Source organism: Helicoverpa zea, chromosome 25, assembly GCF_022581195.2.
Source record: "Helicoverpa zea isolate HzStark_Cry1AcR chromosome 25, ilHelZeax1.1, whole genome shotgun sequence".
Lineage (NCBI taxonomy): Eukaryota > Metazoa > Arthropoda > Insecta > Lepidoptera > Noctuidae > Helicoverpa > Helicoverpa zea.
Genome location: NC_061476.1, coordinates 5523089 through 5548435, shown reverse-complemented (window position 1 = coordinate 5548435; position 25347 = coordinate 5523089). Strand labels below are relative to the sequence as shown.

Below are 25347 nucleotides of genomic sequence, written 5' to 3'. Positions count from 1 at the left end.
CAATATTTGTGTCAATAACTTCAAATAAATCAAACATGAAGGCAATAAACCGTTGTAACTGCTGATTTAATTTTGTATTTTAAGAGCTGCGCAACATATCTAAAATCGATCAGCAATATTTTGCACTGCATAAAGATAAAGTAGCCAGTGTTACTAGTGAGGTGACGGCTGATAGAAGTAAAGTATGGAAGAAGAAAACATGCTGCGCCGACCCCAAATAAAATTCGGATAAGGGCAGGAGGATGATGATGAGCTAACTGTACCGACTTCCTCATAAATTATTCCTGTGATTATAGAATTTGTAACTTGAGTGTTCCTAGAAATTGATAGATTTCCAAACAAAGCAAGATGGTTATGATGATCTGCATACTTATTGTCTTTCTGCGAACAATCTTGGATTGAGTCACATTAGCATAGAATGGAGCATAACACACATGATTGAACACGATGTCATGTATTTTAATGCGAATTGTAAATAGAAAAATTGACGATATTAACAACTGTGTTAATTTAAAGTAAAATATGAATTGATCCATTAATTCTGGAGTTGTGTAAATAACTGATGAAATGTCAGAATTCAAAATAGTGGAGATTTATTAAAATATAGGCTTCAAATTAATGTCGAACATGAAACACCAATTTAAGCAATTATTTAGTTAGATAATTAATGCATTTGATAAAAATATATAGATGTAGAGGATATGCAATTAAGTTTTTTACGGAAACTTTTCTTGTCTTTTAAATGCAAGGACTGTAAGAATAAAACACACACGTACCTACTCATCATTTTCGCTTTAGTTAAACGCCTTAGTCACAGAACCTGATGACTAGTACGTTTTATTTCTCAGTAATAATATAATTTTCTTGTTAATTTATAGATTTTACTTTAATGGCATTAGTCAGAGCTTTGAAACAGCGATCAAAGTACTAAAGTTATATATATGAATATGTATGTATTGATTAAAAAAGTCGTGGTGGCCTAGTGGACAAAGAACCAACCTCTCGAGTATGAGGGCGCGGGTTCGATTCCAGGTCAGGCAAGTACCAATGCAACTTTTCTAAGTTTGTATGTACTTTCTAAGTATATCTTAGACACCAATGACTGTGTTTCGGATGGCACGTTAAACTGTAGGTCCCGGCTGTCATTAAACATCCTTGGCAGTCGTTACGGGTAGTCAGAAGCCAGAAAGTCTGACACCAGTCTAACCAAGGGGTATCGGGTTGCCCGGGTAACTGGGTTGAGGAGGTCAGATAGGCAGTCGCTTCTTGTAAAGCACTGGTACTCTCAGCTGAATCCGGTTAGACTGGAAGCCGACCCCAACATAGTTTGGGAAATGGCTCGGAGGAGGAGGAGGAGGAGGATGTATGTATTGATTTAGTCATAGTTCACAAGTGTTAGAAATCTTCTAGACTGTAAATGTCTGCATTTATTTTGCAAGTTATGCAGCCGAATGTAAGCGTTTTCACACCAGCGGATTTTCCGCCTGGTTTTTCCGAGGGACATCGCTCGGTTTGTTTAAGCGTGGTGTATAAGCAAACAATTGAAAACTTCCAGAGCAAAATCCGAATTTTGCCGCTCGGAATGTGTCGTGCGTCAAATTCCTCTAGTGTAAAAACTCTGTTACTCTTGATTTGAAGTTTAAGTTAGTTCCAAAACGTATATTTGAAAACGTTTCCGAATGTTAAAATCTGCATATAATAGTAAAATTCCATAGAATGCGAATTATCCATAACCTTGTGTTGTCATAGATATTTTTATGCGTTGCCAAGACAATGGCGCCAATTTGATCGCCATTCTCATTGGGTGACATCATGCGTACGTCATTATTTTATTCCAGTCAGGTATCGTAGTTTGAACAACTTAAAAGTTTAAAGATGGCAGAAGGTTAAGTATTTAAGGGCAGGTTAAAATCGATAGACTTAAAATTACCTTTCATATTTATTCTACCGATAAAACTTACCTAATTATTGAAGAAGCGGCTTTTAAGGGATTCTACTGTTTCTTCATCAATATCATAGCAGTTTAAATTATTGTCTGTTTGTACCGGACTTGTTTTTATAGCTTTATGGAAATTATCAGTCATCCTTCCTGTGACTCTTCATAAATTAGTCATATGTTTATTTATGTTCGTTGTCTGAGTTTATCATGTTCAAATTGAGTCAACATCCAACATCGACAATATTTTAATAAAATACTATATTATAGATAGATAGACCATTCCGGAGCACTTATTAAGACACAGAGATATCCCTCAATTCTTTAGCTACAGTGTGTTTCCAAAACACATACACATATATTTTTTTTCATGACATTAATTTCAAAGCTTCTTCGTCAAACCCCAAGTTGACTAAGTAACCTGTTCGATTCTAGACCTCTAATGATAAACTAATAAAACAATGGCTAAGCATTAATCACCGCGCGTCTTCTGACATCACCACGCGTCATTGTAGTATTCTGGTCACTGCTGTCATGACGTCACTAGTTTATTATTTAAATTGTTATAAGGGTGAGTTGCACCTATAACCAAACCATAACCAGCCGTTTACTTGGCACCCTTTGGTCAAATTGGCGTTTTGACAGCTGAAAATGGTTCGGTTATCGTTATAGTTAAATGGTGCACCCCGACAAAAAAGCTAACATATGCTAAACTGTTTTTTAAGCTTTTAAAAATGCGTGTTAGGTATGTTATTTGAAGGTAATCGTGAATTACTCACATAACAAACAATAAAGATCTCACTAAAGGATTTTTTTCTAATCGACTTCTAAAAAGGATGCTCTCAATTAGAGACATTTCAAGTCTGTTTGGATCACACTTGTTCAAAAAGGCGATGTTTTCGATACTATTTCACAGCTACACGTCAAAACCGGTTCATAACTTTTAAGGTAATTGAAGTCAAAACATGTTAATACAATTATTCCATATTATTGTAATGGTTAATATAAAATTATAGGCAAGCGTTAGTCATTGATGACGTGGGTATCTATTTATGACATAGGTAGCGTTAAACATTTCCGTCATGTCTCATACATAAATGATGACTATTGTAGTTTTTAAACGCCTGTTTACATAGTACTTTAATTTGAAAATAAGCTGTTTTTATATAAAACATAATAACAGGATAAGTTGTGTCCAAAAATAGATTTCAGTATTGCTATTGTGTATGGTCATTAAAACAAAACTATGAACTGAAGTTAAAGAAAATAACACATAATGGGTTTAGTAAACCTTGTACAAAAAGGTTTAGTAATGTCTGAATTATTCTAAAAGTGTTGTGTTCTAAGTGGTGTTAACCGCAGTTGGCCTTTACAGGGCAAAGTTGAGGGCGCTTAGAGCGTTCGAGCAAAAGGGTGCAACTAGCTCATGGACACCCCAAGGTAGATATATAAACGAAGAGCTTTGCAAAAGGGAAGGTTGGAGAATACTGACGTCATCCATTTATATTTATGATTCTGTTGAAATAGACCAAATAATTGCATTAAAAAATAACTCCTCTAACAGAAATGCAAAGAAAATAAAGGTCTAACAGCACTTACAAAGTAAAACTATTAACACCAGAATGCAAGTAAAGGTGTGAATTTGTTCAACCTAAGTAGTACATTAACAAACTTTTTTTAAAAGCATCCTTGCGCCTAACAAGTCTATTAACGTTTCAACACGGTGTTACTTTCAAGAATTGTTACACAAATTAGTTTAGTCGCCTTTCAGTGCGACTGGCGAAAACATTCCGTGTGCACGCGATCTAGAGTGCAATAACCACGAGTTTGCATTAGCAATATTGCTGCCATTCCGTAACTAGAAATTCCTGTAAAAATCTATTTGATACGAAATGTCCCTTTTAATATATCAATCAGGAGTAACGATCAATTAGTTTATTTCCCAAACTAAGTATGCAATTGCTAAAACATTGAGTGACGATTATTTGAGCCCAATTTTGAATACACGCGATCAAAATTACGACCGATTGAATGTCAAATTGTGGGGGTCAATTACGAAAAAAGAATGGGGGGAATTTGACGTTTATTTAATACATTTCTGTAGCTCATAGCCTTTTTCTTTACATCTTTGAAAATACGATCGTAATCTTAATGTATGAGTCAGACGAAATGGTCACTTAGCATTGCAAAGTGGGGTATCACAGCAGGACTTAAACAATAATATTATGAATGATATCATTTCTAATTTTATCACCGTTGTTGAGCACTCTACGTGCAAAATACTTTGACATTTTGGTGTCAATTCTATCAATTATTTGGCGGAATTATTACAAAAGCTACGTCAATTATTTTGCGTTCCGAAATGGACCAAGAATTTTCGCGTAACATTATTTCACTACTAAGATCAAATGATTGACTTTGCCGGAACTCCAAGTCTAAATATTAGTACATTCTTCCTCTAAACAAAGTCTCGTTGCAAGGTTAAGCTGAATTATTGAACCTTACACAGCGTTTAAAGTAAAGCATATGTATATTCAGCCCTGAAGCGAATTAATAGCGTAGCGACCTTGGATACGATTACCTTCCAATATTCTGATTACACTTTTCGCTTAGTTGAATATTAAAATTGATTTGGTGGGCAATAAATATGCTGAAAGCTGTGAAACAACGGGATATGGGCTCACGGCGTGGCCAAGCATCATTTGTAAGAGCTGTCAAATGCAGACATATGAGGGTAGGCTCGAGAGCATCGATATGACGTCATAGGCTCGCGCCCGCCCCACTCCACGGTCGGCCTTCGATCGAGATGCACGTTTGATGAGCGAATTGTTGTTAAAAATTTATCTGAATATTTCTGTATCAAGTCGAGACGCCAATATGGCGATGTGATGTAAAGATATGACCTGAGTTATAATTTAAACGTGTTCCTTTTTATTTTATTGGGACGAATTACAATTCTAACAATTTTCCTTACCGGGTAGTGTGAACAGAATACAAAACGACCACAACATCTATTTTCAGCAATTATCGTTATGGATACGCGTCAATTGATATGTACTTCTAATGAATCGAGATTAATGGAGGAATAATCTAGATCGGATGTCCTTCTAGTGTTATAACCCCTGATCGTACGTCAGAACACCGCGAATAGCATACTGCATCGACCCTCGATTACTCCTAATGCGATTTGTGTTACCTTGCTATCTGATCCGAACTAGTTTAGACAAGTTCTCTAAGCAGACCAAATGGCCTCACCGGAAAATGCAACTAAATAGAATTTTCATTCACTGTGTTGTTAAAACTGCGGTTTATAAATAAAATCTACCAAAGGATCGAAGTTGGGGGCTAGGTCATAGTTCGTTAGGGGAGAAAACGGTGTTCATTTGTTTCAGAAGTTTAAAACTCTGTAGATTAATTACGAAGAGAGTTCTAAGTAAAAATATTGTGTATACAGTTTTCTGTATGAAGAGTAGCTTTCAGGAACTAATTAATAGTTTAGAAATGTGCGAATAGGATGAAATTCTTAGCGGGCCGGGTGTATATTCGTAAAATTATCATTTTTAATAGTCGGTGAACTTGTAAGGTATGAAAAGGTATGTAGGTAGTTCTGTCTTATATTTTGTGGTGCATATTTACAGTTAATTTTCCGCAAGACCTCCAAACAGCGATAAATCTTCCGCCATTATTGACCGTACTACCTAGGCGTACTAAGATTAAATTTCATTCATCCGTACTGGTGCTTATTTCAATTGTAGTACAAGGTTCGCATAATTCAAGCCGTGACGGCATCCAACTGAATTTATTAATGCAAAAGATACGCGTGTTGGCTGCCAATGTTTGGGACCAACTTGGATACAGAGTCATATGTGCAAATGTTTGTCCAACGTACAAAAAGTCCAGGTTCAGTGATGCTTGAATCCTTGAAGCTTAAACTGAGCACTCGACCGTATCTTTGTAAACTTTTGCGGTATTTTTTGTCAGTTGATTAGGAGTGTAGGTTCCTATATTTCTAAAACTAGTTGCAAGCCTTTAAGCTGGTTTAGCAAACCAGATGGTACCGCTGGATCAGAATGTACGGCCAACATTCGCCGGTATTTGTCTCATTAAAGCATGGTGTACGTTGGTTCGTATGCGTATTGAACTTAATTTGCACATACCGACAGCCCTTCGCATTTCCGAGAATCGACGCCGCTTCGGTTCGGCTTCGTTACACGAATAAATATTAGTGCAGCGCTGAATAATGAAATAATGGATTATTTGTATGCAACGTGGCGGTGAAGTTTGTTTGTTAAAGGAAAGTTGAAATGGTTTATTAGTGATCATTGTTTGACTTTAAGTGCTGAAGCCAATTAATTCGCGTAAAGGGAACTGATTATCAGTCCTATTCCTCTATTAATTAGCGGTAATTTTGTAACCTCAAAAACTAAGACCTACAGTCTCTACCATCCAATTTTCCCAACTAGTTCCATACAAAAAGGTCGCATCAACATTAATGGGTTCGGTACCGTTCCACCTAATTTATTCTTTCTGACGATTTGTGGATCCCTAAATTGGAAGCTTAGGGTGCTGCCATGAATGATTCAAGTGTTAACACGAATGTGGGTACTGACCGTTGCTCGGAAAATACTCGAGTTTACGACGTTGTAAAACTAAAGAGATTTGGTTGGCAAGAAAGTTGGGATAGCCATATATGTGAGCGATACCTTGTTTTATTTAGGAAGTGGTTCTGACTCAGGAATGACGTAACGAGGCGTGGTGGATACTGAAGGTGTTTGAATCTTAATTGAACTGGATACCTTAGATAACATATTGAGGAAAACTGCTCCTGCAGTTGCAGATTCTTACTCCACCTGTATGTATCAATCGGGCACAGTTTCAAACAACAATGTTATCGCAATGTTTGGCATTGATCCACGCGATTACATACAATTTAACTCCGGCTCCATATAGCTTCAACTTAAAACCTTATAATCTAGTGTATAAGATGAGTAATAACCCGTTTTAGTCTGGATAAAGATGTTATTCCGCTGGAACCATTTTTCGCAAGCATTTGCTGGCTGAACAGTTGACAGGGGCGATCTATCAGAGGTAAAGAATTACGTACCGAATGGAAAGTGAAAAACAACTTTATATTTTAAGCGATAAGGAGCAAAATTGCCCGTGGTTAACGTTCCCCGAATTTCTTGAAATACCACGGGTAGAGGTTGCGGGTTTCCGTAGCCTCGGCTTGTTTGGTATTATAATAAAACCTTTGAAACAAAAGTGGATTCATACGTTAGAATCGGTGTGAATGTAAATTTTTATATTATCATGTTGTTGTGTTTGAAAACGGATACTGTTGTTGGTGTGCAGGGTAAAGCTTTTTAAAAAGAAAGCTTTTTCCACATATTCGATCATTTTAATAGAAACAAGAATTTTGGGCGTGTTATTAATATGCTACTGATAATATAAAAACATGAACATTACCACGTACGCTGATCAGGTAAAAGTATTAATTATGTCGTACCATTAGGATATTTTCAAAGGGGAAATCCACACAATTGAAGCGGGCTACGATAACCATAAACTAATATCGAAAGCGGTACTGCGATAGCCGAATTATGTAGATTCTATTAATAAACCACAATGGCGACTACATCTGATGAACTAATAAACCTTTTGTAAATTGTGATTAATTAATTGACTGCCAAAACATATCGGACATGTCGATAAAGTGTGTAATACATTATGGTCTATAATCGCGTGGCTGTCCGAAGTAATTTCGGCGGCCACATTTATCATAATGAAATATTACGCTAACTATCGGTCGTAGTGACAGTTGCTATTTGCACACGTAATTTGTGCAGTTTAAATCGTCAAATATAGGGGAAGGTGTACGCAAACGTTATAATTCAAAGTTTAATACAGGATACGACTTTCATTAACAGACGTTTAATTTTTTTCTTGAATTCTTGAGTTATTGTTGAAGCGTCTAGACATGACGGAAATGTATAAAAAGTGAAATCATTGGTTTATTAATGTCTAGCTCAAAAAATCGACGTTACAAAACGTCAGATTTCAACTGGAATTCAACGAAACGTTTACGACAAATCGATTTAAATAATTCAAGCGAGTTGTCATGACTCAGATCGGATTACAGACAACGTTTCAAGACAGGCTGCATTAAAATTTCATACGATATTGCAGTTACAAAGTTCAATTTCAATAGGAGTTTCGGAGAACCGAATTGGAGTAACCAGCTTTAGGAGAGTAAAATACCGATGTTTGGTAGATAGGATTTCGAGCCTGTAATAATTTTTTGAAAGCTCACTTGCAGATACGGTGATGGCATTGATGGACCAGATGTTTTTAAAATTGAAAAGAGCATTGTTTTTTAGTGCATATGTGTACCTACGTAGTTCAGCGTTTTTAAATACTTGTAAGACGCTTATGTAATTTACCACTGTCGCAAGAAAAGGACTACTATGTAACTTATGTACTTTATGACATCAAGATCTCTCTTTCAACGGCTGAATTCGTTACATCACTAGTTCTAAGCCTGACACAATTCTCACTATACCGGGATGAAAGCATTCTGATACAAATTCTTCCGCTCCAACAATATCAATAGCTATGCTTATATTCGCAGCCCGAGAGGCCTATCCGTCTAAATAAAGGTCAAGTCAATACAACGTCTTTCAAGTAACCTAGCCAATACCAGTTTCCTCCTCGGAACAATACGACTAACATCTCAGAAGATAAAATAGTTTCACGGGCTCACCAAGATTGGGGCTCTAACTCGGGAACATAAAATTCGAGGCCAGTCAGATTGTAGGTAGGTACGACGGATTTTTTGCCATAGGCGAGAAACGAGATGATTCACAGAATTAAACGTGAAAAATAGGTTGTCGGTCCTAATTTTAATTTGATTAAAGAAAGATTAATGTACTCGATTTTGGCAAAATAATGGTTGAAAGGCGAAGAAAACACAAAGGCTGTAAAGCCGATATTTCGCACAGAAGCATGGGTTGTACAGTGCTGAGTAATGCGTGACCTCATTAACGACATGGGGACCATAAAGTTCTACTAAATTCCAGTATTAGGCCTTCATCGAGTGGGTGCAGACATTTATTAATTAGGACGCCACCATGACACAATCCCAGAGGATTGCCGGCTCAAACGTGACCTTTTAATGTAATTAAGCCAGCATTGATGTGCGTCCTTAGACAATTTGCCAGCGATTGTCCTCACCGCTTCATTTTTGTTCTAGTTCTGGAATTATTCTCAAATGACCTGACTATTTTCATGGAAAGTATAAAAATTCCGCAACGTGTTATTAACCTCTAGACGTTTTTTCTGTAGCGAAGCGACGGCAGTGTGCAGAGCACCACGTTTTAGTCATAGCATATTTTAGTTGGCGCTAATTACTTTTTGATGAGCAAAGTGTGAGTAACAAGATTACGAGATGCATTAAAGGGACATGACACATTCCACGTTTTCCATAAAACGTTCTATTTTTACATGCTTACCTACTGTTCGTTAGCATAATGTGTACATTGTGTACACCTCTTTGAAGTACTACTTTAAACAAAGGAGACATTACTGCTTCCATTTTCTGAAAGTACTTTACACAATTAAGGCTGTTAGCAAGCGATGTATAATCTTGATGAATTGCTTTGCTCATTACCATTAATTTACTAGAAAAAATAGGTTCTGAAATTTCGGTCGTCCTAAATGAATGATTGAATAAGATTTGGTCGAGTGTTCCGATGTCGAAAGTTTAATCAAGACTATCTTAAGCAGCTACTTGGGGAAACTCGTTATGCGGTGACTGGGTTCCCACCGTTAAATCTATTAAACTAGGTAGAGCCGGACGTTTGGATTCGCCGAGAATGCCGGTTTACAGAATGCTAATCTCGCTTCATACCGTGAGATATTACGGAATTGTCTCCGCCGTTTTCGCATAGAAAAATTTCGACTGTTTACTTTGGCAGCAGTTACGTACTGCGGACGGTTTTAACATCGCTTTCAAACGCTAATTCTACATCAGCCTTGTTTCTTACCATCTCAATTAAGGATATTTGTATTTCTGATTAAACCACTGAATGTTTCGTAGCTCGTGGCTATTAAACTGAATGGAGTCCGGTTCGAAAGTCCAATTACTTTAAAAATAAAAATAGATGCGATTCAATAATAAAAATATATATCGGGTCTGTAGTTGACCTTTGACACGACCGACCTAACGATCCTCTTCATTGGAGCCATTTCGAAAATCAAAGATTTCTGCAAACGTCCTCGTTGGGGTCAAATAAGCCATTTGACGACATTTAACGTGTACTCAGTGTGACCTTTCCCACTCCAAGGGACGATTGAGATTAGGGCCTGACTACCGTTGAGCTAACAAAGGTTTTGTCAACAACTTAGGTCTTTCAACTTTGACATTGCGCTGTTGTACGTCTATTTTTTCAATACTTACTTCTTTGGCAGAGAATCGAACTACCCGATCTGGTGAAGGCAAGTTCGTTCGGAATAAATGGGCGCTGTCTGTTAGTAGATACGTATCGCGACATTTCCCGAGCAATATCGATAAGTCTACTCCGATAGTGTCGGTATGATGGGACTCGATGCCAAATACAAGACACTTTGTAATAGATACGAGGTTTGTATTTGTGCAAACGCCTATCGAGTTATTTTGTAATAGGATACAGTCAAACCGGCGCCAGTAAAACAGAAATGTCGAATTACAGAGCGAGATTAAAGGCATTCCAAATGTTTTTACAATGATGAAAAATACGAACACAGTCCAAAAGGTAATAAATTCGAGAGGAGAAAGAAATGCGTCAGGAATAGAGCTGCGTTTCCTTTATCTTACATTACAAGTGAACGGTTGTAAAAAGAATTCAGGGTGGATGATGTTAAAGGTGGCGGATATAAAGAGAGCACGTCCTGTACCCACGACTTTTGTTACGGAGCACGTAGACCGCCATCCCCTGAGGATTTACGTTCGTCACCGACCGATTGCGGTTACTTAACGAAAGTAACTCAACCTGAGATTGTGCGTAAACTTGGGTATTGTTATTTGGGGACTTACGACATCACTTCCCTTTTGAATTTAACTTCCTTAATTACGGCCCTACAAACTTTACAGCTAGAGAGTAAAGTATATCTGAATTCTAAATATCTTATTTCGTAAATAAAATATTTTCTCTTATAGGAAAACTATTAAGCTACTCTATCTAACATTTTACAGCACATTTTACTACAGATGCTGCTCCTAAAAATAAATATTAAAGACGTTTCATGTGTATATTTTTATCAAAGCATACGGAGCGCAAGATCGATGGTAGCGTGAAAACCCTTTTTAGATTTAAAAGCCACTATAAATACCTCGTAAGATACCGACACTCGTAAACTTCCATCTATAAAGGTTGATGCACTATCTGAAGTCGTTTTACGTACCTATCTACATTTTTGAGAACATCAAAATAATAATAATCTCACATGTTTAGATGTTATGCTCAATCAACTTTCATATCCACTATATTATATATTCGACAAAAACATTACATCCAGCTCGGTTAGCTGAACCAAGTTTTTTATTTCTAATCAGATCAGTAGTAGACAGGAGATAAATTTTAAGCTAGACTATAAAAGGACATTGGACGGTCATTGCTACTCCATTGTCTCTATTAAGGACATCGACATAACGTGAATGGATAATGAATTAACGGTAGCACGGCGAGTTGAAGCCACTGATACAATATCTAGAGACCCACTTAAACAAGTTATTATCAGCAGTTCAGGTATAAACGACGAAGCTATTAAGGGAACCGTTATCGGGGACATTATCAAGGGTGCAAAGGATAAAGAGCCACTAGCCACCCCACCGGCTCGAGAACTTCGGCCAGTTATCGATCTGATAGCGGTTTGACAACAGTTCAACAAGATTAAACTTGACGTTCAGGTAAAAAATTGTCTATTACGCGAGCATTTTCGATAAGCTCCAATTTCTTGAAATTATGCTCTGAAGAGATTGGTGAATGAGCTGAGAATTTTGACGATGTATTTAAACGATGCCTAAAAAAAGGGAACAAAGTTGTCAGGAATGTCGTTATGACATAATTGTGATAATATCGAGACGAAAAGAAAACACGCCGTCACACGAAGGTCGCGGTTACCTAAATATACTAGAATCAGCTGGCTACAAGCTATGTAAACGGGTCCAGTTCGAAGAACTATAACTAAATAATACAAATTGTAAACAGCCAACTAGTGATTGACAAACCCTTTGTGCGTTCACGTAAATATTTGACTTCAAGAATAGTTCTTACCATAATACACGTAAACCAAGTGTTTTGTGACTCATTTGCTCAACACGCCGAGAGTTGAAACATTTGAATAATAGCTAAAGATTTTTTTAAGAATTATAATTGAATTCACAGCTATGAATACGCTTGTGAGATCGTCAAACAGCGAACAATTCCTCAGCTTATGAAATTCTGCGGTTTACGTAGAATTTACTAATGAAAACTACAAAAGCATTTGGTGGTCGTGTTTCATGTAAGAATGGAGTTCAATTCTGTATTTGCGTTGTGGGGTATATACCAGAAGTTTCGAATATAACCGCAGAGTTCAAACAGTGTTCAATTTTGTATCCCTGTTTATGTTGTAAAGGATAAGAAACCTGCTGTCGTTGCTGGCGAAGTTGCTGCTAATCTAGAAGAAGAAGAAGGGGAGACTACTTTGGGAGTAAAGATTGGGAGAAAAGAATTGGTACGGACCATCTGTGGGCGATGTGTAGAGCTTCTTGCATATTTCTTGCGGACCACCGAGCGCGTTGATCTTGGCCATGCCCTCGGCGCCGCGAGACTCCATCAGCTCGCGCAGCTGCCGTAGGGTGACGCCGTATTGCGCCGGCCGCCCCTCCACCGTAGCCATGGTGCCGGGCTCGCGGCCGCCGCCCGCACCACGCCCGACAACCCTCTAGCTCTGGAACAAATAACAACAACATTAGCACATCATAAATCAAGCTAAATTAGAATACATCATGATCATAAACAGCCCTACGGTAGTCTACAAGCCTTCTCTAACACAGGAGGAACGGTTGGTCCCTACTCTTGCCAGAGGCGGAACTTTCCAGGTTTCCATACGATGTTTTTCTCCACCATTAGTTACCTTCTATGGACACTAGTAGTAGTAGCTACACATAACTTCGAAAAGTTACATTGGTACTTGCTTAGCCACGATTAGAGTCCCTAAACTGTACCTGAGATGTGGGTGCACGAAATACTAGGCTACTACGAACATCACATAGCTAAGTAAAAGTTCTATCCTTTAATCCTCTAGTCAATTGTTTAGATCTAATGGAATATAGCTTGGCAACAGCGACTGGGATATAATTTGAAATCCTGTGCGCGCAGGGGATTACAAAATACTACAGACTCCTACGTTATGTCCCGCCTACGTAGTAGTAGTGGGCGGTTGTACCCACAGTTCGTCAGATAAAGTAGTTTAGTAAATTCAAATGTGGAGTTAGCATATACATGATTTAGTATTCCACTTGTGATTCATTCGTTATGCATCAATGTATTAGATTCCGATATTTTTGTAAGGTTAAAATGTCCATCAAGATTTTATTGCGGTAATATTTTCTGTCTGAGCTAAAATTTTAATTACAGCAATAAATTGCAAGACGAGACACATTTAATTGAATCATAATTAGCAAGAGACAATAAATAATGAAATTAGATAACCTCTACCGTCGATGTCTTTGTGCTACAAATGCAACGATGATCAAAGTCCAGAGATTCCAAAGAACGCACCTGCGTCAGAACCTATGACGTTAGCGAAATATCTGCGAATTGACAATGCGAATGTATTTGTAAATAACGTTACGCTTTCCGAGAATTCCTGACATTTGTTGCCTCAGATTTAAGACTTTCTGTGAGAGACATTTACGATATCGTGACTGTAACGAGTTACGGAAACTGACGACGAATCCTCGAGTGTAACGTCACGCCTGGTTTTCATGAATCATTAAGCAGAGGTTTATATTAGTACACCCACATTCGGGCAAAACTTCATGTTGCTAATGTATCACCATCAATCGACTCCAGAATCCGAAAACTTGATGCTCCTACGATAAATGTTACTAGGTCAATGAATCTTCAGCCGTCTCTGCCTAATTTTGAATAAATTATTATCAGAATCGAATACAACAGTTTTAGTAGTGTAATATTTCTGAGTTATTCTCACTGTATAAGTGGGAACCTGGTCGCTATTTACGGCACTATAAAACTTCCCGTCGGGTGCACTTTAGCGTTGAACAGTGCATAATTATACAAGGGTGGGGATCTTCGCACCTACTATGTAGGGGCGTAGGGTTCGGCCCACATTATTCTTCATAAACGTATTACATTTATTCAGGTGATCATTTCTTTGCTTTAGCAGTCTTTGAAACTCAGTAATAAACAAGCCTATTAAAATAAATACGTTGCATAGAAACCGCCGATAAATATTCATTAGATACCTCACGATAGATAACACCTTGCTTTGTTTCAAGCGCTATAATTATTCTGCAAGATTCCTATCAACTCCTGACCCTACAGAGGACGTTTCTTTTTACTCCAACGGAGCTTCAATCGATCAGATCAGAAGGTCAGCTGCAGCACACACCTGCAAAGCTATTACACTCTTTTTATAGCGCTATAAAGTCATCAGAACGTTTATTGGAGTGTCGTACATAATTTAGAAGCATCATGAAGACACTTCGCGAACGATATAAAAAGATATGTCTTGAATGTTCGCGGAATTTGTGACACAAAGTGAATGTTTAATTTTGCAGTTTATGACCACGAATAAGAACAGTAAGATCAACAAATAAAAATTCTGACTCAAATCATTGTTCAAATAACAAATGAATGAAATTTTTAATTTGGGTGGATTCATAGGACAAACAGCGTTGGTTACGGATTAACTTGGTCCAATAATCTATATAGATGACTTTATATATCTGAAATCATAGCAGGTTACAACGAAGCCTTCTCTTATAATAAAAGCGACAACAAAGTTCAAAATTAAACTGTAACAGTTAAAGGGTCTATAGCAAAGAGAATTTAGCATACCTCTGATATTTTGCAAAAGGTTAAAGCGGGCCTCAACTTTTAAAATTCCTCACACGTGTTCATTACAATTGCTTAGGAACTTAGTTGCCGGGGGTCGTCAATAAGAGAGGGTTAGGCACTCCAAGGCCATAAACCTTGGTGAATACACAATAGGGGGTGTGTCAGGAGTGCCCCCCCACCACCTGCGTATCCTCGTATTTTATATACGCAAAACGAACTCGAGCGGAAGTTATGGGAGACATGTAAAGTTAAGATCATTGCAAATTGTGTCGTTATTTTGAACCCTGCAGCACTTTGTATGTGAAAAAAAGGGGGGATTATGACATAATTTTTGTTGGTTTTGTTGATAATTCTATGTTGGAAGACTGTACCCAAAATGACGTAATCAAAGGAAGCACAGGAAGAATCATTACTCAAGTTAACCCGTACTTAAAATTGGAATGGAGATTGATGACATCCAATTTTATCAAGGTTGTGTTGCTATGTGGTTTAATTAATTACTATTCCCAGTTTACGTGGAGGCCTATGAGGCAGTACAGGATAACAAGGCCAAAATATCCTCAGGTGTAAACAAATGACTCATCCACTACGTTAATTAATTTAACTAATGTCCAACTCTATATTTAGTCAATGTTGTAATAAACCGGAATACTACTATTACATTTCAACGCGCCTCTCAATGAGGAAAATATGGAAGATTAAAAATTAAAAGCACAAACCGAATATTCAGAATTTCTTCAACACACAGTCACACTGCACAAACAATCGCTAGAAATCCAGACACAACGCACACTATTTCACTCCGCCTAGTGAGACACTCAGAATGGAACAATAAGTATAAACAGAGTATTTGTTAGGTCGCGTCACTGGCCCAGCAATATTTCGAGTACATACTATTATCCCTCAGTGAAGGCGAGCGCGGGGTGCCAGGGCGGGGGGAGGGGGTGTCGAGGAAGAGCCTAAGAGCCACCCTGAGAAGGCTGCCAACAGCATTCGGGTTGAGTGTCGTTGAACGGCCAGCAATTAGGTCGACATCGCCGTCTCCGACGCGCCTCCAAGACGCCGTGGAATCTTTGAATCTTTGGCTTGTTCAACATGTTTATTGGCTTTTTATTGGTCTATAAATAACTTGTTGGCTTAGCTCTATGCTTGTTGGTTATGATTTGTGATGTCTATACCGGCTGTCATATCTGAGCTGCCAGTGAATTTTCGCTGGAGGGGTCTTATGGAATTAACAAGCTGTGTACCGAGTGTATTTTCACCATTTGTACGATAATAATCCATACTTGAATTAACGAGCTTTTTGCACACAGTCAAAGTTTTTTCTTACTGTATCTACAACAGTCAATGTTTCCTTATAAATATTAAGTTCGGATATCCCCAATTTGCAAGCAAAAAATTGCTAGGCTATATGTTACGTACACAATTTAGGTAAATACAAAGGTTAAATAACTAAGAAAATAAATAGAATACTGATCTCATACTAAACTCATGCACCAGGCATGAATTTAGTTGTTTTCAGTTTGCTCAATTTTCACAAAAAAAAAATGTAGAATATGGTTTTAAGTGATCGTAGAATGGATCATTAGCAAAACCCATGTTCGAATCCCATACAAACGAAACTCGTTTTCGAACGGTAATGCACATGCATTCATCCACACGCCTTACATACGGCCCGATGTTTAGAAAGCAATTAAAAGGACCCGACTGACGAGGTTGGTCGACAATACACCCAGTGCCACAAAGTGGGTCAATCATCGCGTTTCTCAGCAAACTTGGCACAGCCAGGCAAACAATCTTGATTGAAAGTGCCCCTAATCGGTTACAGTGAACGGGCTAAATCGAACGAGCCTAACCGTTGCCTACTATGGTTAATGATTAATGACTAAACTGATGTGATATATTGGGTGCCGTTGGATTTTGCTGCTCTATTCGTCATGATTGAGACAGTTATTAGGAGTTTGCATTTGCTGTTAATCTTGGGTTGGCTTGCTTTTGAGCTAGCTACTTGATTGAGTGTAGAGGCTTATAGAGAAGGATCTACCTATATTGTACCTCTAAAGATTTCCAAATCTTATGTGATTATTCTATAGCGGTTCCATAATGTTCGTTGTAGGCTCATCAAGTCTGCCCTTAAATTCGGTTTTACCATGGTCGGTAAACTCTCGACATCAAAGAGAAACATCGTGACGCGACTCAAATATTTTCCGTCTAAAAATAATAAGGACGAAGCTGCTACATAAAAATGTGGGTAGTCTCTGAAATTGTCTTCAAAATTGGAACGTACCAATCGTAAACGTTGAACATGAAAAATCTTCGTACTGTGTTTTGGACAGTCCTGTTAAACAAATGTTCTTTGGGCGAATAATCAGGGCATGCGAGCAGAACTGCCCTTTGTGTAAAGAAAATAACCACATGATTTCATTTAACTATCGAAATCATTTGCAACAAAAGACGCGTCTTTCTCAAAACTTTGTAAATGTCAGTCATCACTTGCAAGCCACGATCAACCATAAAAATCACTGAGCCATTGACAAGAAACACTGGTTCAGCATCAAAAGAACTGGTTCTATTTAAACCCGAAACAATTCCAACGTTAACTGTAAACCAATAAATCGAACACATCGATAAATTCGTGAACCACAAATCACTCGATGCGCAAATGGTTTTCGTAAAGAAAAAGAAACACCGGAGCTTTTACTAAGCGAAGGTTAACTAGCACTATATACTTAATTTGTACTAGAATTCAATAGTTCTGATGTACGGTCGCATCGCGTGTTTTGTTCAGTTTTATCAGGCCACACCTGGAAATTCGCAACTTTTGTTATTAGATGTGGGCTCGTCGATTTAGCAAGCGATTTCAGCAATTAGAGTCCAATAAAGTAGTGAACTAGACATTCACTTGGCTATCCTACGATCGCTTGTAAAGTTATGAGTCTGTTGAACGTATTTTGGCGAGCATTTATTGTTCCGATAACATCTGATATGAACCACTACGATATTACGTACTCCTTGCTTTCATAAACTTATCGATAAAATTTTACTGGCATTTTTCTTTCACTCGTATAATATTGAAAGACTTAAGTAAAGATTCGTGCACGCTCGACAAGTCTGGAAGCCGTTGTTAGAAGGTTACTTTTATTCCCGAGCAAACTCCTGCTTTTTTTTTTCAATCCAATCTTCATCCACTCGGGTGTAAGCACTTGAGTGCATTTAATTTTTTCCTCGTGTACGTGTTGTGGCACGGTTCTATAAATGGCTGTACAGTTTTTTTACTGTTTTCTTTTTCTTACATGTAGATGGATTGCGTAACGTGATTATCATTTGAGAAAGGTTCTATTTCTTACATTTGAGTTTTTTTTTTTTAATTTCAACTTTTTCGTGAATCTAGCTACAAATATGTACCAGTATTTTTGTTATCGTCACAATTAAAATTACAAACTACTGTTTCGTGTTATTTCCATGCAAGAGCAATCGTGTGTTCATAAACCTTAGAAGGCTTACACGTAACGATGACGTCACGTCCGGGAAGCGGTCGCCCCTGAATAGGAAACAGGGGAACAAAGTTTGAAAGAGATGTCAAAGTTTCTGATAGTGGCAACGGTGAAGCTCGTGTTAAGTAAGTTGAAAATAAATGAACCTCATTACTGTGGGAAAATTTTCTTTGTAGATAGGAAGACAAGGCGACTTTTTAGAGAAAAAGTGTTGTTATTTATTGTCATTCTGTTAAAGACTAGAATAAAAATCCGTATAAATAAATACCCTTCACGAGAAGATTTAAGGACGTGGCACATTACAGCAGCACCGCAACAGCACGGCTCCACACCAGCATTTAAGTTGTCATTCAATTTAGAGCATTAAATCGTGTATATTATAATATATTTCGTAATGTCAATATGAAAAAGCCAACGGCGAGCAGTCAGCGTGCTTGCCGCTTCCACACAACTCGACTCGCCGCCCGCGTGCTGCAAGCGAGCGGTCCTCATGCGTACAGCGCGCCGACGGCGTGCTAATTGCCCGCCGACTCCGAGCCGGCAGCGAAACAACGTCATTACGTCGTGTTCAATCATAACATCAATCATAATCGTCTTAAAATAATATTGAGTTTGCGGTGACAGCAAGCTTACACCTCGCGGCCGGCGCGCGGACGGCGCGCCGACGGCGAGCGGACGGCGCGCCGACGGCGAGCGGACAGCGCGTGGTTGGCGCGCTGTCCGCTCGCCGTAGTCTTAATTCGAGGCGACGCCGTGCTGCAGCCGTGCTGTTGCCGTGCTGCTATAATGTGCCACAAGCTTTAAGATTCCTCTGCATGTGTCAACACAATATACAAATTCTTATTTCCCATCTTGCATTTTTCAACACACAAAATAATGCAACTACAGAACCAAATCCAATTTTGTTAGCTTTGATTTATTTTTATTCATGGTGTCATGTCCGATTCATACGGTACCCAGGAGAACGTGAGAGGAAAGCCACGGAGCACTTGTTATTTACCCCACGTACACTGTGCGACACCTTTATCTGGGAAAATGTATGTGTAAAACGTTATATAGCAGTTTATATCCTCCTGACATAATTCCGCATTAAAAATGGAAGAGCATGTTTCAATTTCTCTGCCGAAATCTTTACAGGGTACTCGAATTTGTTTTCTCGAGGCAGCGTATTTTATTGATGAAGAGAATACGTTAAAAGTTGTTCCTTATACTGGTGTTGGTTTTTAATATTATTCTGGCACAATAAATAGGGCAAATGGCAATGCAAATTCCGATAGTTGGCATTTATACAAGCAAATCTAGCCCACTGAGACAGCTGTTTCCATCTATCCTAGCCTTGTAGATATTAACAATCAAAGTCCAGAAACAACAGGATATGTCCGTAAACTAGAAATAAATAGGGGATCGATGGAAGTCCGGTATAAAGAATAGACAGCAGAATTGACTGCGTCGTGTTCAAAATTCAGCACGATGCCAGACCGCAATCATCTATAGACTTTAAAATTCCAACTGTGAATTCAGGAGAACTACAAAACATAAATGCAATGTTGAAATACTACATGACACAGTTGTTTAAATTGCAGCTTTGTTTACTGACAGACTGCGTATTACAGTGGACTAACATTTTTAAATGCCGACGCAAAAAGGGGTGTGTTAACTCCCGACGCAAATAGAGGGGTCTTTTAGCAGAGAACTGGTTTTCCATCGTTGATTCTAAGATGTTTCATCATAATCTAATTAACCCGAACCCGGATTTTTTCCGGTTGGTAGTTAAAAAATATATAAGTACATATATGTATGTATATATAAAACTTGTATTAAAAAAGACTTCAGAAAGAGCGGACAGCCAAGTCAAAAATAAAACGAGGCGCTGTACTTTCGCGTCAGGGTATGTCCAAGTTTAAGACAATAGAGTTGAAAATTCAAACGGTGCCCCGGCGCCTCGGATTATTTTTGACTTTTTGAATGTTGTTAGCCTTTTGCGACGGAGGTTTTTAAACTAATGAATCGGGTAGAGGAAAAGAGCCTTCGAAAATTTTAATTGGATGGAATCGAAAGCTGGAAAATATAATTTATGGACAAAAGTAAATTAATATCGATATCGCAATGAAAATACGTAATAAATATTCAATGGAAATGATATTGGAAGACGGAATAAAAGAAAATTTATTTTCAACCATTTCTTGCGTTGTTAAAACATTATTGTGTTTCAGAAATAAACGGCAATTGGTTGATATTGGTTTAATCCACAAACGAGAATTTTCTACTCAATCCAAAATTCAAAGGGGATCGAATATCGGAGCGAAGTACTAGGACAGCAGAACTAAAAGGAGGTTGGTGTGTATTCAACGCACGGCTGCCGGCCGGTCCCTGTCACCGCTAATCAGTAATCTCTTGACTGCCAGCTTTGCCCAGCTCCGTTCACTGCCGTAATGGGAAAATCGGGGTGAAACCCGATGCGAGAAAGCAGAATAAAAGGCACACAAAAACTATTTGACTATTTTCCGCGTATTTGGAAGCTTTTGACGAGGATATGATTAAAATAGTTGGGAGCAGTTTGCGCTTTACCTGTGCAGCGAAAATGTTTGTGCAAGTAATTAGTTGAACGAATGTTACAAAACTGCAGCGATTTCTCCTATATTCTGTAGAAGCTTATATCAAATGCCTTGTTCACAGACACAAGGATCAATATGAGCTAACGATGAGCACGTGAGCCGTAAGCATTCAGAGCACGTGCGAGTTCACATAACCGACTCGAACTAATCAGGACTTGTGCCTAGCGCTTGACCAGAGCTAAGTTTTTGATTACATTACTTTGTCAGTGTTGGAAACTTAATATAAATGCAAACTGGACTACATCCTATTTGTTTGTGGGTGTCCTCTCAGTTTGGTTGATTGGATAGAGAATAGGTTTAAGTTTTGCTGTCAAATGAGAAAATCTACATGGTAGTGAAAGATGCTTTAGGAATCTACACTAGAAACGAACAAACTTGTCAAAAATATCCGCCATCCAAAAAGCATAAAAGAATCATGCTACGATTATGCATTTGGAACTAAAAACGAAAGACGCGAAGAAAGTCATAAAGCGAAGACCCTTTACTGTCAGATTGCTCTTAAAAACGTGTCCCTCGCCTTGTCTTTCCGGCTCGGAATCTCTTCATTTTATGAAACAATTTTCTTAATCTATTACCCCAAAAATAAACTGGGATAACGTTCCTTTCTCGAGCTATTTTTGCCCGTTATAAGACAGCATGGTTCATTAAAAGTTGAAAGATATAAATTTTGTTTGGCAGCGCTTAACGGAATATGGAAAAGTTAGGTTTGGGTACAAAACGGGTGCGTTTTAATTAGGCTTATATTGAACTCCTTTATAAATTAAGTAGTGGGTAACGTGGGGCTGTCAATTGTTCAAAAATCGGTAATTTTTATAACCAACGCTTTTAAAGGAGGAAATATTTTGCATAAAGGACATTATGTATCTTGAACGTGCTACGCTCAATGGCCATTACAAGTCTACTAGAATATAAATGTAAATCTATTTTAGGTGGTATATGTCATATCAATGGCGTAACTATCATTAGTAAGCGAAGCTGGCTACGTGTGTCCAGTCTTTTGTGTTACAAAGCACCTATTAACTAATTTACAACCATGAAACTCATACAAAATGTTTTATTCGTAAAGTCGGCTTATCGAATTTAAATCGAACGCCAACGAAAATTATTTTATACAGAAACAATTATTACTTTGAAACAAAATACAAGTTATAATAATAGGTACAAAGTATTGATTCTGATAACAGTTTAAGTTAATAATGCAGGGAGCTACTGTCTGCCGTGTGTGGCGGTCATCATTGACTTTTGTATCGATATGAGTTGAACTTGGACAAATATTTCAACTCTTGAAGGAAATACTGTTAGCAAAGTATACGTATAGAAATAAGGAATATAGAAACGAAGAAGACATCACTGGTAAATATAAATCTAGCAGTACCTTTTACCTTGCACAAACATAAGTTCAAAAATAGCGACCATTTTTTTAAATTGTTTACTTTGAAAATTAAATGTATAAATTATTAGTATTTGTTTTAAAAAACCTGATGTTATGTTGGAGGCCTAAGACCAATGACAGTACAGAAAGTATCGAACACAATGAATCTCCCTATCCGACGAAAAAAAGGGTTCAAAAAACTTTCCAGAAAACTGCTAGACCATGACGCATACAGTTAAAACATTTCTTATAGAGTTATTGTAGGGTTTTTATTATAAGAAAGTTCGTTTTAACGCTTTGGTGTTCGCCGACTGGTGTAAAAATAAATGTTTGTGGTGACAGAAATAAATGTGGTAGAAACGAAGATGGTGAGGGGATTCCGGAATATTTCTTAAAATAAACAAATTAAAACAACACAAGAAGCTTAGTATAATGGGCCAAATTAAAAATAAAATATTTTTGATATAGACTAACTAGAATAACATGGCTTTCTAGTGTCCAATTAAGTTTTCATTTTTGGTTCAGTAAATCGAGAGTTTATCCCTAACAACCATTTCACGAACACACAAACTACATCATTATAATACTGTCATAGGCTGTATCACGTTCGATAAAACTGTTGCCGTCAAACGGCTTGAGTTTTCTATAGCGTCACTCAGTCAACCAACATTAATAGTGTCAACCATTGTCTTATTCACAGAGTTGTAACTAAGCCAAACTAACCCGTAGGCACGAAGGGGGGTATACACAACACTAACTATAGGGGTATAGGCACAGTACACATGAACGCCATTCCAATAACTGGTTTGCAGTGTAGAGCACCCTTAATTGATTGCTGCACCATTGGGAGGATACCACAAATGTACGTAATGTTAGTTTAAACAATTCTCAACGCTACAATGGATAGTACTGTCTTCTGGAATGAATAAGATGAATCCGTTGCAAAGGCGCTTTCTATGTTACCATTCGGAATTACAATAGACGGAACAGTCTTTCAAAATTAAAGCTATACAAGTTTGGTATTGTTCTAAAAATTACTTTTGAAATCTAATAAGAGGAATCAGAAATTGTACCAAATTCAAAAGGAATACCAGAAACTATCCTCCTTATTCTTAAAATGATTATTGATGAAAGATTCCATCAAAAAATTCAGAGCATCTTCCAACGCATTAACATAATGCACTGCAATAATTTATTTCCCATTCCTAAAGCCTATTTCGTTTAACTGCATCTCAACATACACTCAAAGGCAGTGACATTCAGTGCAAATCTTTTGAGATATCTCCCCATTTCCTAGTCTTTGAATGAAGTCCATTTGATTTCGTAATAGAAATCATATTCCCAACTTCATAGAGATTGTGATAAAATTGGACGTGTTTTGAGTAGAACGGAACGTTCTTGTAATTGGATTTGGTTTTGAGGCTGAGCCATGTTGTGATGTGCAATCAGCTACGTTAGATTGATGGTGATGAAATTTAATTGGTTGGTGTGCTCGGAACAAGTTCTCCAATCACTTGTGTACTGGACAAATCTAAAAGAGCTGACTGATTTTTTGTATGCCACAGAATAGTCGCAGCCACAGATTAAAAAATGAAAGCTGTAAAAAAAGAGAGCACGTAGAAGATTGTGATGTCACCGCTACTTGGTTTGCACGTCTGTAACTGGCATAGCAAGACAAATAAATATTCCCATTACTAGCTTCCGCCAGCGGCTTCGCCCGCGTGGTGTGTTGATAAAAAGTAGTCTATGTGTTAATCCAGGGTATCACCTCTCTACATACCAAATTTCAATCAAATCGGTCCAGCCGGTTTTGCGTGATTGAATAACAAACATACATCCATACATTCTCACAAACTTTCACATTTATAATATAAGTAGGATGTAGGTACCATACGAATATTATAATTTACCAACCAACTTTGATTGAGAAAACCAAATTCTACAGGCAAATTCCATTGCTTTGTGTAATTATGCCATTCTTTAAGTATTAAAACTCAGAATTTCTTAGAAAGGCATTTTAAACAGAAGTTCTGTGCTCTCGTGGACTAAAGCATAGACGCCAAACCTCATTCAGATCGTTAAAAAATTTCAATTACACATTCAAAAAGTATAAGGTACCGAACAATAAGTACGTACTCAAAAGCAATTAATCACGAGCCTTATTGTAAAGTCGATGCTTTAGAAATACATTTCTGTTTTATAACGTCATTATGTATTTTTTTCGTACGCCCAGAATGGCGATCTCACGCAATTTCCGCCACTTAAATCTTTATTACGGCGAAATGAATCTCCTTCGAAATCCTATCTAGAATAATGAACCGCGAGATATCCCAGAAACTGAGGGAGGGTTGGGTTCATTTTATCTTGCATTTTATCACAGCGCACTCGCTATGTCCGCAGGCGAGACAGGAACGTAGGATTACGTCGTGCATTCGACATACATTATATTGTAATCGATGTTCGTGTAATCGAACATAGCCGCCGTGCATTGTTAGTGCAATCTAAATGGAAGCTTCGATATACCCTTACCGAGTACAGACGAGCCTTAATTCGATTTGCGGGAGCCTCGGCACAGTTCTGACCGTGGACGTGATATGCATGAACAAAGGTCTCACTTTATACTTGAAAATCTATTACAGAGGGATCGCCGTAATGCTTCAATTAATTTATATTACAGAGATCTCAAGTCCTGTATTTTACAGAGAAAATTCATAAAGTGGGCAAAGATAAACTGCAAGCTGTAACTGATGGAAGCTATTACGTTGATGCAGTATCTTAGATATTAAAATGATTTAAATCTCTAGAAAATTGCATAAAGGAAATTATT

At 37.8% G+C, this 25347-nt stretch overlaps 1 protein-coding gene across 10 annotated transcripts in view; it reads right to left on the bottom strand.

Annotated features, from left to right (window-relative positions):
* LOC124642833 (plasma membrane calcium-transporting ATPase 2) overlaps window positions 1-25347 on the bottom strand; it is a 158932-nt gene that overhangs the window by 55447 nt on the left and 78138 nt on the right. For all 10 annotated transcript variants that reach the window (XM_047181562.1, XM_047181561.1, XM_047181560.1 and 7 more), the window contains one exon: window positions 12697-12904. In XM_047181562.1, coding sequence (XP_047037518.1) covers window positions 12697-12853 — 157 coding nt within the window. In that variant the 5' untranslated portion in view covers window positions 12854-12904. The remainder of the gene's footprint in view (window positions 1-12696; window positions 12905-25347) is intronic.